The sequence below is a fragment of the Equus przewalskii genome, chromosome 22 (assembly GCF_037783145.1).
Source record: "Equus przewalskii isolate Varuska chromosome 22, EquPr2, whole genome shotgun sequence".
Lineage (NCBI taxonomy): Eukaryota > Metazoa > Chordata > Mammalia > Perissodactyla > Equidae > Equus > Equus przewalskii.
This window is the reverse complement of record NC_091852.1, coordinates 51,590,221-51,604,961: the sequence shown is the minus strand read 5'-3', so window position 1 is coordinate 51,604,961 and position 14,741 is coordinate 51,590,221. Positions and strand designations below refer to the sequence as shown.

General features: G+C 55.2%; 1 protein-coding gene across 2 annotated transcripts; it reads left to right on the top strand.

Annotated features, from left to right (window-relative positions):
• The first annotated feature begins 551 nt into the window (after positions 1-551).
• S1PR3 (sphingosine-1-phosphate receptor 3) lies at positions 552-14,453 on the top strand. Of its 2 annotated transcripts, none has more exons than XM_008522582.2 (2): positions 552-975; positions 10,947-14,453. In XM_008522582.2, exon 2 carries the CDS (start codon positions 11,087-11,089, stop codon positions 12,221-12,223), a length of 1,137 nt encoding a protein of 378 aa, XP_008520804.1. In that variant the 5' UTR covers positions 552-975; positions 10,947-11,086; the 3' UTR covers positions 12,224-14,453. The 2 variants fall into 2 exon arrangements, with proteins under 2 accessions (XP_008520804.1, XP_008520802.1); XM_008522580.2 differs by lacking the exon at positions 552-975 and adding an exon at positions 2,312-2,535.
• The last annotated feature ends 288 nt before the right edge of the window (positions 14,454-14,741 follow it).

Here is a 14,741-nt window from a genome sequence, read left to right as displayed (position 1 = left end):
CCCACCCCCCAGCAAACTCTCTGCAGCCACAAAAAAGCCAAGCTATTCAACGACGCTGCAGACCCTTGTTCAAGAAGCCGGGGGTGTGGGAGACACACACCGAGCAGTGTGAACAGGGGCAGACAGGCTTATGCCAAACACGGTCCACTGCTGCTCTGAGCATGGCTCGATAAACACAACCTCGCCATTCTTGTTGAATGGCACAGAGACAGTGTGTACTCGTAAACGCTCCGCCAAGCCAGCCCCCACCACAATTTCCCAGGTATGGCATCAATGGAGACAGGTACTTTCTTGGACTAAAATGACTCAGAGCATCAGGGCTGCTAGATGGAGCTCATTCTTCCTAATTCCTAATTCTCCCATTCCTTCCACACTCAAGCTGGTGTTCTGTAAAGAGCTTGCACCCGTTAACCCAGGATACAGATTCTTAGGGAGGGCTGGTTCTCTCTAAAGAAGTCGTGAGACAACATGGTCTCTAGGGCCCATGTGGGCCAGGAAGGCCCCCCTATCAGGGACAGGGTCTGAGCTCTAAAGGCCAAGGAGGGGACAGCAAGCGGGGTGGGGCGCTGGCTCCGGGAGAGCGCTGTGTGCGGCGAGAGCCGCCCAGGACGCCAGTCTGGTTTCCCCCAGGAACCTTGTCCAAAGAGGACTTTCAGGAATGCCCGTGTGTTGCGTCCTCGTGTCTACCTGCGGGCACCCGCAGTGAAGAGCGCCATCATTCTTCAGGGCTTCTAGAGCCTGTGGACACAGCGGCAGTCCGCGGGATTGTTGCCCTGGCGATGGCCAGTAGCCAAGAAGCACAGTCACGCCTCTTCTTTTCTTGACCCGACGCTGCAGGAGCGCAAACATGGAGGCACATGCGGTCCCGCTTGCAGTTTGGGACAGTAATGGCTTGTCAGCCCTCGCACAAGACACTGTGAGCCAGTCTGGAAGGCTGCGATGCGGAGCGAGCTCAGGGCAGCACAGACAGACTGGGTAAGTGGAAACAGGACACGCAGCGCCAGCCCTCCACTGACCCAAGGGCCGGTCGCAGGCCCCGACCACGTTCTCCAGGGAAGTGCAGAGAAGGTCAGCCGAAGAGCTGGCAGTTTACCCTGCGTCGTCTTAAGATGCCAGGTCTCCATCAGGGCTCAAACCGACCCCAGAGAAGCATTTGCTCCCAGCTCTAGGAGGAGGATGCGCCACGCTCCTCCTCTGGAGCCAAGAGGGCAAATCAGGGGCGGGTAATTGAGGGAGACCCTTCCCCAAGATCCCCGCCCCGCTCCAGGGGCCCCTGAGACCCCAACCCCGCCTGCCCAGGACAGCGCAGCCTAGCTTGGGCTAACCGGCCTTCTGGGTCCTGCCAGTTCCGCTTCTCGCCTCTCTCCCTTTCCTCCTCCTGCTTTCTCTTTCTTTCTCCCTCCCCGCAGAAGCTTCCAGGGTTGGTTGCTGTGCTCACTCGCTCCGGGCCTTCACTTTACTTTTCCAGTAGAAAATTTGGTAGTCCCCTCCCTGGGGATTCGTCTCCTTTCGCAAGTGCTGCTCGTGGATTATCTTATGTGTCCGCAGAAAAGGGGCGAATCCGTGCGCGGAGCAGAGGGGTCGCTGGATCTGCCCGCAGCGGGTCCACGATCTGTGCGGCTCTCGTGCCCAGGGTGGGTCCGGGGTCTGGGGGTCCGAGGGTCCGGGGTTCTGGGCTCCACGGTCCGGGTTCCCGAGCGCCTGCGCACCCAGCCGGCCTTTGCGCCGGTGACCGGGACCGGGAGGGGCGAGGCGGCCGCGAGGTCCAAATGGAAACGCTGCCGCGCGCCCGACGCTGCCCTGCGAGCCGGTGCTCAGTCAGCTTCGCGCTGAAACGATCGTGATCGGCGATGATAATGATGATAGTAACCATAATCATCATCATCATCTGTCAAACAGCTGCCCCCGTGCCCCCGTCAGCGAGCCCGGCCCAAGCCCAGCCGCAGACCCAGTTCGGACCTGTCCCCGCTGGGTCCTGGGGCCCCGGGGTCCGCAGCCTGGAGCTCGCTCGCCCGAGGGCGCGGTGTTTAGAGGCCGACCTGGAGTACCGGCCGAGGGGCGAGCCTGGCCCAAAGGCACTGCGGAGAGGCGGGGGGACGTGCAGGACCCGCCAGGGCGGCTGCGAGGGGCGGGTGCGGGGGGCAGGGAGGTTGGGGCAGGCACAGGGCAGCGAGCTGGGCCGAGGGCTGCCGGGAGGTGGGGTGAGGGAGGCAGGACAGGGAGTTGGGGGCGGGGCGCGGCGAGGTGGGACCGGGCTCCGGGAGGTGGGGTTGGGCGCGGCGAGGTCGGGGGCGCGGCGGGGAGGCGGAGCGCAGACCCCGCCCCGCGGGCCGCTGGAAAAGTTTGCGCCGTGGCTCGCGCGGGCAGAGGCTAAAGGAGCCGGTCCCGGGGACACGCGACGGGGTCCCGGAGCCGAGCGCGGTGGCAGGACGAGCCGGAGCGAGACCTCCGGGCCCCAGGACTCTCCGGTGTTCCACCCGAACGGAGGCACGGGCGCGAGGATGCCAGTGGCCCAAGCGCCCTTCCCAGACGGAGGTGAGCCGAGGGCGCGCGGGATGGGGGCAGTCCGGCTCGCTTTTCTCACTAGATTCCCGCGGACCCCGGGCGCGACGGTGACCTGGGCAGCGAGCTCGCCACATCAGCATCACCGCCTCCCCAGTGACCAAGGCGGGGGAGAAGGGACGGTTCCTTTAACTACAGATGGAGCGTTTAGACCGAGCTGGTCTTAATAACCTGAATGAAAGAGAGAGAGAGCTCTTCGTGGAGAAGTTCCATCTATCGTTTTCTTTGGAGAATTAGAAAGTTAGGCGCCCTCCGAGGATGAGGATGAGGACCTGGGGACTCTGGGAGTGTGTGGTTGTGGCAGTTATGCTGGGAAAATCATTCTTTTAAACTATATTTGCTGCAAAATTCCATTTTTCCTTCTATTTCTCAAATTAGGCAGTCAGGGCTGTCAGAACGGGGCGGTGGGGGCGGAGGGGGCGGGGAGTGGTGGAAGATGAAGTCCCTACATTGCAATATTGAGGCTTCCCGGGAACAGCAGTGTGTTGCCTTCATAACTGAGATGAAGCTTGGAGAAGGCGCAGGACCAGTCCTTCTGTGGCCTGATGCAGGGAACTTGCGCTAACTCTCCGCTTTGAACCACCCAGTCTCCAAATGGTCACTCTCTCTTTTCTTCTCTCTCTCTCTCTCTTTCTGGCGCTGGACACTCCCAATGACATATGTCTTTGCGGTGTTTTTTATATTTAGATGTAAGAGAGGGACGTCTTGTTGGATTTTTAAAGGGAACACACTTTGTTTTGAAGATAAAGGATAGCAGCATGAACAGAGCCTGGCTCTCCTGGAAGGTTATTTCAAAAGTGGAAGGTCCCCCCTGCACGTAGCACCCCCCGCGGCTGGAGCTGCGATTACTTCCAGAATCAGGCGTCTTTCTAAAGTCTAGATATTAGAGGTTGCAGACGGTGTATATAATCACATTCATAATTTATCATTTTGGAAACATTCTTTTCGTCATTGATGAAAATCTTGCAGCTACAGTTAAGAAAAACATAGTCCCGGAAAGTACAAGGGCAGGATTAGGTTCTGTGGGTACGTGACTAACAGGGATGGTTGTGCCCATGGCTGGTGTTGGTTGTGTGTGTGTGTGTTGCCTGAGGGGTTGTTGAGGTGTCCGGATCTGTACAATTTCTCACTTAAGTGATGCAGAGCTCAATGCCAGTGTGAAGAATTTTGTTGCCACAGAAGGACCACACGATGGGTTTTCTCGGTCCACAAACGTTCACACTGGGCCTGCTTGTGTAGTCCCTCCTGTCACCCGACACCCGGCATCCGCCACGCAAAGTCAGCCCTTGTGAGCCTCCCCTAAGATCTAGACGGAATGGTTTCTCAACCAGGTTTCGCCTTTGAAAATGCTGCTTTCCTCTTCATATTTGTGAGTTTTGTGAAGTGTGTGACTCTGCTAGTTTTCTACCATATGGGGATAGTAGAAGCTCCCATTTCTTGTAGAAGAAGACTTGTATATCGGCTTACTGACTTTTTTCCTCAGAATTCAGGAACTGATTTTCCTTTTTCTGGAAATTCTGACACTAATTTGATTCCATGGTAGCTCTTGCATCTAAAGATGCTGCAATACCTAGAGCATATGCATATATTTTTATCACAAAGACATGAGAATTTGGGCGCGCCATAATCTTGAAGAATTTGGGGTGGGTCTACTGTAGAGCTCCCTTTTTTCTGCCCGGACTTTGGACTATGACTCGGGGGCTGATGCAGCCGGCGAGACCCCCTCGGGCCGTCTGTCACGTTAGCCAGAACCACAGTGCCGTGGGTCACACGAGCCTTTCTGTGTCCTCGCATTTGGCTTTGTAATTCCTTTCTTGTCAGTTTTGAAGCTATTTCATATTATTCCTTTGCCATAGGTTTTCTGTTGAATTAATTAATCGCCCTAAGAGATTCTCCATCAGCTTTTGGAAATACTGTGGTGCACTGAGTGGAATCCTATTTTGTTTCAGTTAATAATACATTGCAGTTATTGTGGTTACAGACACAGGGCGTAAAGTCGCCCTTGGTCTTGTTTTCCTCCTATTTTTGAGGAATTGCAGCTGCCTCTACAAGTGGCAGGTCAGGTGGGTTGGCCCCGAGATTGTGTGGAGGAGAATGCGGTACCCGGTGGGTGGTCTGGCATCCCAGGGGCACCGTGAGCTGGAGTGAGAGCCCCAAGTCCGTCGACGAGGCTCCTGAAGATGCTGCTCCGTTTCCCTGGTGTCCAGGTTCTCCGTATATTTCAGTAAAGCCCTCGATTAGCATCCCTGCATTTTGCTCGACCAGTAGCTGGGAGCAATTCGATTCTAAAGCACGTGGGTGACTTCTCGTCACTATCAGGTGAAGAACATGTGGAAAGGTGGTGGCCTCTGGAAGAGCTCGTCCCTAACGTGGTGCACTGGAGTCCAACGACACAGGCGTCTAGCCCACTGCAGGCTCTTCCAGGCTGTGCCCCTAAGGACAGTGACCCTGCCCCAGGCTTGGTTTCCCTCTGTGTACATTCAGAAGGCAGATGCTGTGGCAGGAACCAGACGTGGTGCAACGTGTGGTGCCCATGCCATGTCACCAAGCAGATGTCACCACATCTATTTGCAGATGACTTGGGGAGCTCATTGCCAAATACCTTCATTCGTCCTGTGGTGGTCTTGGTAGGAACTCAATCCTGGGCCCTTCCTGAGAACACTCCAAGAGGAGAAAATGCGAGAAGCCTGGCTGAAAACAAAGAGGGTCAAGAGCTCTCATAAGAAAAGCCATTGCCTCCGATGGACAGTCCTGGTGCCGGGAAAGCATGCATGAGGAAGCCTGGGCCTGGTCCCAGCCCAACTGCGTGCCTGGAGCTCCCTGGACGGCACTCAGATCTGTTGAGTTAGCTTCTGAGCCTGGTGTCTCTGAGAGAACGAGCTGTGGAAAATCCACCGGGAAGAAGGAAGCCTGACTGGGGATGAATTCGCTTCCATGCTCCAAAGGAGAAAGAGGAGCTGCGGAGTCCTCACCAGGGGATGAGTTATCCCCAGGGATGGTGTTATCTCACTGGAAGCTCCGTGAATGGGCCCAGAGCCAAGCGCAGGCACCCGAGACTGTGTGTGAAGCCCCGTGCGGTGAACTGCCTCTGACAGCACAGTGAGGTCACCTAGGAAGTCCGGAGCCAGGGAAAATATTCATTAGCAGTGGAATTTGCTGGGGCCGTGAAACGGCCAAGTCATTATTTCCTTCCTAAATTCTTTTAAACGGAAAAAAAAAAAAAAAAATCTGGCTTTCAAAGAAATTTTGCCTGTGGGCAAGTACTTGGTCTTTTAATTCAGTTTGGAGAATAAGCTGGTTAATTTCCCTGGGAGAACATACCTTTTAAAAGTGCAGCATCCTGCCTCCAACCAGAAGTTTCTCACTACAGTAACTCATTGCACTCTTGTTTTTTTTTGCCATCACAGAGAGAGAGGAAGAGAGAGAGAGACCCCAGCCTTTGTGGAAATATTTTCCCTTATTTTTTTCTTCTTCCTTCTTTTTATAGTTTGTTTATTTTTCAAATTGACATGTAGAGAAAGTGACTCGCCGTCGTAGAAACCACATCTGGAACCCATTGGCCCATCCTGTTCTCGCCCCTCCCCGCAGGCGCTCCTTCTGGAATGGAGGCAAGGAAGCTTCCGTGGTGTTGCTGGGCCTAACGTGAGTGACGTGCTTGGAACCACCGTCTAGAAGGCATCTTATTTCTTCTCTGGAAAGAGAAGACGCCCCGGTGTTGAAATGCCTTGAGTGGACTTGAAGATCCCAGCTGAATGAAGGGGAAGGGAAATCTCTTAGATAACTGGTCTCCACTGGGTGGATGTAAGGGGGCCTCGGGTGTGGACAGTGCACCCTTCACCTGAGAGGCAGTCGCATCTCAGAGCCAGTGAGAGGGAGGGTCTGGGGGCTCTAGACTCAGTGAGTGCAGCTCGTGGGAGCGACAGCAAGGCCACTCAAGGGCGCAGCTCCGTCGGGGCCTGGATTTGTTGAAGGACCACTGCCAATCTGCAGGAGCGTCTCTGTCCTGAGCTTTTCTGTACCTGTGTGTCTTCTGTGATAGGCCCCACTCTCTGAAGATGCACAAGACTAACCAGCACGTGGCCATATTTCTCAGCATGGGGCTTTATTTTTAAGAGCTTGGGTGGAAATTAAGCAGTAATTGGACTTGTACAGTGCAAAGGCAGACAGTGGTCACTGCCAGCCCTAGACACTTATCTTTTGAAATAAAACAAAATGTGAGCATGTGTAATAAGTAAATCTGGCTCTCTGTGGGGACTTCTCCCACTCTCCGCAAATGCCATTTGCAGGACGGCTGGCCAAGCCCCATAAGCCTCTGCAAGGACCTTCTGCATCACAGCCCAACCTGGACCCCAACACAACACGACTTGAGAAATCCATGTGCCCCTTGGAACGGGGCATGTGCTCACCACACGGACCTCCTCAACCAGTCCTAGCAGCCCTGCTTAGGACCAGGAGCACGTGGAAACCACCCCGTGTCTACGAACAAGAATGAGTGGAGGGTGCTGCCTCCATCCACATGGTGGGAGCAGTGGGAAGAAATTACCCGCATCTCCACTCATGTCTACACGACTCGCAGGAGCATCACCTTGGGAGGAAGATGCCAGCAGGACTGTGTACCGTAGGGCTGCATTTACATGAAGGTCAGGAACAGGCTAAACTGCTCCAGGGTGAGAAGCCCAGACAGAGGCCCCTCTGGGGAGAGGGCAGCCTTAGTGTTGGAGTCAGGACCCTTCTCTGTGGGTGGGACAGGCTGGCCTCCCAGGAGCGCCATCTCCGCAGTGCCAGCACTTGTGCAGTGACAGGAGTGGCAGGGTGGTGTGCAAGAAGGGCTGAGTCCCCCTCGCCCTCCGAGCAGGGGAGGGGCGGGCTCTCCTCCAGCAAACTCGAGATCTGTGCTGCTGCCCCAGGGGTGGGGGGCCAGTACTACTGCCCCAGGGGTGGAGGGGGTCAGTGCTTCTGCTCCAGGAGTGGGGGTGGTCAGTGCTGCTCCCCCTGGGGTGGGGGCCGGAACTCGGCCTTCTGATGACTGACCCCGCACAGATGCATCTAGAATCAATCTGGCCTTTAGCCCAGCACTTAACTCCCGGGATGGGTCTGCTTTCTAATGTGGATAATCCAAAGAAAACAAGCTTTTAGATTCCAGAGAGAGCCGGATAGCTCCCACTTACGCAAAATTCAGAGAATTGCACTTAACAAAAGAAGTTCTGAAAAAACACACTCTTTGAGCGATGAATATTTAATTAAGGGAGATGATACATCCAGCATTAATGGGAAAATATGTTTGCCCTCAGGGTTCCTGGTTTGATGGGCCTCAGGCACATCTTGCCTTACTGTTATTGTGGTTATTTTATTTTTTGTTATTAGTTTTTATTGTTTTCTTTTTTTTTTGCTCTGCTTGATTTTATCAAAGCTGCATATACAGGGAGGAAAGAAGACGTGAGCCTGTAGGGCCTGTGGTCTGCCCGCTGCGGCTCTTTCCCTCCAGAGAAGCCCAGGTCCAGCAGGTTCACAGCGGGTCACTTCCCTCCTCTCTGGTTAGAGGGATTGCAAGGGCCCAGAGGGAGCCGTGAGGTTTATAATATATGTAAAAAGGTGCAGAGTTATCATGGGGAAACTGAGGCACAGAAGACCAGCTTCGGACATACAGTGGTTTCAAAAACGTTTCCGATGCGGTTGCCCGAAGCCGCTTCTCCCCAGCGCGGTGACTTCACACACAATTCACATCCCTCAAATATTTTTATAAGTCAGACCATTCAGGTGCTAAGTTGGTGATGCTCATAACTCGTCACGTTACCACATACGTGCCCTGGTCGGGTCTGGGGACAGAATCCCTTGACTGGGGAGCAGATGCCCCAGGGACACTCGGAGGTAAACCGGGCATGGAAGTGTAGTGGACTGAGGGGCAGCCACCGGGACGTGGCAGCAGGCGGCCTGCGCGGGGCGGGAGGAGGGGCTCTCGGGCTGGTGTGTGGACCCGCTGCCTTTGGAGAAGTTGCCGCTCTAGGGACAAGGCTCCCTCATGACTCTCAGTGGAGCAGCACGTGTGTTTCTGTTCCCCACCCTGTCCTGTGCCTTGTCGGGGACAAAGACACATGTGGCGCCGTGTTGGCACCGTCCTGGGGAGGCCGGGTGCTCGTGCAGTGGCTGTGCTGTGGCGTGGGAATTGGTGGGAGGATAACTGGGGGCTAAGTTGTCCTGTCCCTGGTGTCCTCTGGCGGCAAGGGCCGGGCCGGCAACGTGAGGGCCTGGGGTCACCATCCCTGGCTCACAGATGAGAGGAAACAGCCAGGCGGTAACAGAGGGCACACGTGTTTATGCGCCCCATTACTGTGCAAGGTGCTACGAGAGACCCCGTGAGCATCAGGGCGTCGGTGGGAGATCCAGAAGGCGCTCCAGGCAGAGGGCTTGGGGCTCAGCTGCTGTTATTTCTGCCCTTAAAATGACAGCTTGCAATTTGATTTAAAACATGGTGTGCAGCCTCTGAGAAAAGTCATCAGGGGCTGAACTGATTCCAGAAAATGTTACAGAGCAGGTAGAATTTGACTTCGGACTTGGAGGACAGACAAGATTTAAATAAAAATGTGGAGCAAGACTAGGAGGGGGCTGGTGGGAAACCTGCCCACTGAGCCGACCAGGGAGAATCGGCAGACAAGGCCCGTTATCCTTGCTGGGCCCCAGTCCAGGCGAGCAGGCAGGCAGGGCTGGGCGTGGTGGTCTGGCCTTCTGCACAAGGCAGCAAGGTGCCCTAGGCCTGGGTGTGCTGTGGTCGGGGGAGGAGCCCCAGGGCCCTGTGCTGCCTGCAAGGTCTCATCAGAGATGGGGGGACCTTGGAAGGTACCCCCGGGTCCTTTATCATGAGCCCAGCCTCAGGGACTGCTTGCTTTTTCATTTTGAAGTTAGAAACGGTTTCTGCCACTCTTGTCGTTCAAGCTGACCCCCAAGTCCCCGTGGCATCAGACAGCCGTGATGGAGGGGCCGAGAAGGGTCAGGGGCAGGCGTCAGCTCGGGCACTGGGGTCCACGGAGCTTCCGGAACAAGTGGCACGTCACAGCTCCTGCACACTGGAAGAAATCTCTGCCAAGAAGCAGTGGGGCCATCTCTGCCCCGTCTCAGAGAACCTGAGCCCCCCAAATGAAGGGAGGGTTTGCCAGCATCTGCAGGGCACCGGACCAGTGCCCGAGTGGCAGCACGTCAGTTACCTGGAGGGTCCCATGGGCAGGAAACCCTGTGGTAGTCAACCTGCTTCTCACCTGCAGAGCAGCCACCTACGCTGACCCCGGTCCTCCAGGGACTGAGGCCGTCTCTGGGGATGAGCCCAGGGATGGACCAGGCCTTCAGATTCCACCACTCCCCAAAATGCAGAGCCCCATATGAGGGGAGCGTGGCCCCTTTGCCTGGGAGCCAAACTTAGGGCTGTGACTTAAACGTTATAGAAGTAAAAGAAAAAGATCTCCACTGGATACACATGGTGGGCTGTTGTAAATTAACCTCATTTGATCTTAATTAGATATTTAAATATTCAAGTAATTTAAATTTAAGATGAGTGAGTCCACTGTAAGCTATTTCTCCCTGGGTAGTCTGCCTCGGCATCAGCATCACAGGCTGCCGACTGACATGGCCCAGGTCGGGAGGGAGAAGCATTAAAACTCAGGGCGGTGGAGGGCCGGGCTCCTGGGGTCCCCGCCTTCACTCTCTCTCAGCTCCCGGCCCAGATTTGGTTTTTGACAGTTAATCTAATATGCAGTTTGCTGAATTTTAAGCCACACTCAAAGTCCGTGTGCTTGTCCCTGCTTTCTGGTCCCGTCATCTCTGGAGAAGGTGATTCCACTTTTCACGGGTTTGTATTCCCTCCCAGCTCAGCTGTTCACCGGGGAGGCGGCCATGTGGTCCTGTCCCAGGGCTCTCCTGCCCGGCAGACCTCTGGACCCAATTTCTGGCCTGGTCCCGGGGAGGCCGTCTGGGCAGTGTGGGTGCTTCCACGATGTCGCTCCCAAGCTCCCCAGGGAGGCCTCAGACGTGGGGCGGGCATCTCCCAGGTTCCATCCTATTTTTCTGACCTGAGACAGTCCTGTTTCTTGGTCACTGGGAATAATGGTTTGGCAGCTCCTGTGCGCGAGAGGAGGATGAGCTGGTGGCGCGCTGCAGTGCCTTGAGATTTCCAGAGGGAAGTCTCACTGGGTCTGTGTCGTTGTTACAGTCGCACGGTTGATGACCATGGCCCCTGCACCAAATTTCCCTCCTGGCAGCTGCAGAGCCGAATCTCTCCGTGGTCACCCGGGCCCAGTGCAGCAGCGTATCTGCTGCCTTCTTCCAGCTTCGCTGCTGCCGTTGCTCTCCGGCCGTGTTACCTAACCACGAGGCGCCCCTCTTTCTGTCTTTTGCAGGAGCCTGTCCTCAGCACCCTCGCTGGGGTCTGCCCAGTCCTCACTGAAGCCTGGGCCGCAGTCTTTGTTTCCTGGGACATGGGCGTGCCTAGGGCGCCCTCTGCTGGGTTCTGGAGCTAACCCACCGTGAGTTCCAAGTGATGGCGACGGTCCCGCCTCCACACCCCGGACCCACCCCCTGGAACGAGGTCCTGCGCACACACTACAACTACGTGGGCAAGCTGGAGGGCAGGCTGAGGGACACGCCCGAGGGCGGCACCCTCACCACCGTGCTGTTCTTAATCGTCTGCAGCTTCATCGTCCTGGAGAACCTGATGGTCTTCATTGCCATCTGGAAAAACAATAAATTTCACAACCGCATGTACTTTTTCATCGGCAACCTGGCCCTCTGCGACCTGCTGGCCGGCGTCGCTTACACAGTCAACATTCTGATGTCAGGCAAGAAGACGCTGAGCCTGTCTCTGACGGTCTGGTTCCTACGGGAGGGCAGCATGTTTGTGGCCCTCGGGGCGTCCACCTGCAGCTTGCTGGCCATCGCTATCGAGCGGCACCTGACCATGATCAAAATGAGGCCGTACGACGCCAACAAGAAGTACCGAGTCTTCCTCCTGATCGGGATGTGCTGGCTCATCGCGTTCTCGCTGGGCGCCTTACCCATCCTGGGCTGGAACTGCCTTCGCAACCTCCCCGAATGCTCCACCATCCTGCCCCTCTATTCCAAGAGGTACATCGCTTTCTGCATCAGCGTCTTCATGGCCATCCTGGTGACCATCGTGATCCTGTATGCGCGCATCTACTTCCTGGTGAAGTCCAGCAGCCGCAGGGTGGCCAGCCCCCACAACTCGGAGCGGTCCATGGCCCTGCTGCGGACCGTGGTGATCGTGGTGAGCGTATTCATCGCCTGCTGGTCCCCGCTGTTCATCCTCTTCCTCATCGATGTAGCCTGCAAGGTGAAGGAGTGCGCTGTGCTGTTCAAGGCCCAGTGGTTCATTGCGCTGGCGGTGCTCAACTCGGCCATGAACCCTGTCATCTACACGCTGGCTAGCAAGGAGATGCGCCGAGCCTTCTTCCGGCTGGTCTGCACCTGCCTGGTCCGGGGCCGGGGCACCAGCTCCTCGCCCGTCCAGCCCGCTCTCGATCCCAGCAGGAGCAAATCCAGCGGCAGCAACAACAGCAGCCCGTCCTCCAAGAGCAAGGAAGACCCTCCCCCACTGGCTGCCCCGCCCTGCATAACCGACAAAAATAAAACCCTGCCGAATGGGATCCTCTGCAAGTGAGGGCGCTGGCCTCGAGGAACGGGGACCCTGCCACGGCCACGGGAGGAGTGGCCCCCTGCCCTGTGGCTGCCATCTTATTTATTGCACACCTCACCCGTGGCGGCTCAGGAAATCTCTTTTGCCAACAGCCTGCCTGGTGTGGACGTCTCTTAAGGAGGGGACCCAAGGAACTGCCGAGTCATTTCAGTGTAGACAGCATGCATGTTTCGACTTGTTCCAGAGTCTTCCGAATGTAGCGAGCTGCTGTCATCGTGGCTGCCTTCCCCGGAATCCCACCGGCCGCCCTCTGTTGCTCCCAGAGAGGGGAGGTCGTGGGCACACAGTGTACAATGTTTCCCAGAACAGCAGGGTGATGTTTAGTGACTTTACACGACACAGACTGTGCAAGAAGGGCTGCTGTGCATTATCATGCCTGTGTTTGCAGCACTTGTGTTTCAAAGGTCTGCCGTCGGTGCACATATAAGCTGTGCAGGCGGCACAGTCATGTAACAGATGGTGCAGCTGTGTTCCGCCTGGACCACCAGGCGCACAGAGACGGCTGGGAGCTGAGTGGACACGCCGTCCCAGTCTCCTCAGATGGACATGAAGTCCCAGGTTAGGCATGCTTTGAGCACCCAAATTCCCAAAAAGGCCTTGTCCGGGGCTGGCCCCGGATGTGTGGGAATCACCGAAAACAGTCCTGAGACGTGCCTGCCCCTGAGCAAGTCAGTGTCTGAAGGACCCTGGGGAGAACCAGTGAGGTCTGTGGGTGCGGGTCTCCTGAGGGGCCCCCGCTCCTCTCCCACCTTGTGTCCCTGTGCAGTTTTAAGCACATCTAAAAGCCAAATTAGCCAAATTATGTGATTGTTTAGGGGTTTCTCCAAATCACAGAAAAGCCTCCCAAGGTCTTCCGGGAGCTGTGCCCGAGACCAACGGAGAACCTGCCCAGGAGAGCAGAGGACGGCCCGGCCGGTGCGTCTTTCCGTGTCACGGAAGCAGTGGTCCGTGTAATGGAAGGTCTCTGTTGAATTAGGAGAATTTCCCGGCCAGCACTTTGATCCTGCGTTGAGTTTGATTCCGTATCAGAAAAGCAACACGTCTATAAGCCCCGTGTTGTCACAGCCGACGAGCTGGGCCGTCAGCAGCCACACGGCTCCTGGACAGTGGACTGGCACGCTGACCGGTAAAGCAGTGGAGTGGTCAGAAGAGGAGCTAACCTGTGTTGGGCTGTGCCTTCTTCAAAGAAATGTCACGATCTGTCCATGGTACTGTCCTCTCCCTTCTCCCGTGGGTTGCCCCTGGATGGCCCTGTCTGCCTTACGGGGGACGCCTGAGACGACCCCGAGGATTCTAACGCAATGCAAACTCCTGAAACACACACGTCTGCAGAGCTCTCGTAAGCCCGTAGTTGATGTGTTGAGTTCTGTGTAAAAACAAAAACAAAGCGACCTTCAAAAGGATTCTTACTTGAGTAAACCTCACATCAGACCCCTGGAAGTTTTTGAGGTTCACTGAGAATTTTGCCTGAGTAAAGACTAAAAGAGTAGTTTTAATACATTAACTTTTTGGAGAGAAAGCGAGTCCTGTTTGTCATTGGATGTGAGTGCCTCTTGTCAAGGAGCATTTCTGTGGGTCCTGAGTCACCTCGGTGCGTTGACCAAAGACTTCCCTCAGTTTTGGTACCAACGAGATCAATCCTATTTGTAAGGATGCTCATCCGTGGCGTTTTTCTTGCCTTCTCTACTCACAAAAGGAGCTGCTTCTCCTATCAAATAGCACCAGAAACCCAGGGTGTTTCTAGAAAAGTTAAGCATTAAGGTACTTGATTAAGAAAACAAAAAAATGCATCTGAGAGCCCAAATGTTGGCACTACATTCTCACACAGGTAATGAAATGCCTTTAGAACTTTCCATCGTGGTTCTGAGCTGCTTTCAGGGCCCTGCGTCTCTGGCGGTAATATTCATAACACTCAGAGTGATAACCCCAACTTCCCTCTGAGATAACGCAAAACTGTCAGGCAATCTGAATGAAGACTACTCCAAAAAAAAGGAATTGTGTTCGTTCGACATATGTAGAAATAATTGACTTTAATCCCAGTGTGTACAGCCTAACTAGCTAGCTGGGGACCATTTAGAAGTTGAGTGTTTCAGAGCCACAGAGAACCTGTGCATTAGACCTCATTCCGTTAGGAACCTGTACTGTGTCCCATGTATGTCTGTTAAGAAAATAAAACCAAAAGTCTTTGTACAAACCCATTGTTGGCAGTCTGTGCTGGGGGCTGTCTGCACGAGGACCAGCCCTGGGGCGTGCGAGGGGGCAGCCTGGCTTCCCACCTGGTGCCGTGTTTCTCCAGGAAGGAAACCCCAATAATCCTCCCACCCTTCACTTCTCTACCGGCCTAGCTGCTGTCTGGTGAAGCTATGTGCATTGGGCGCTATTCCACCAATATGGTAGATGAGACTGGAGGAAGGTCAATGGACTGCCCTTTGGATGGGGAGACGATTATCAGAGTCATGATGGTCAAAGTAGAGCCAAAAGA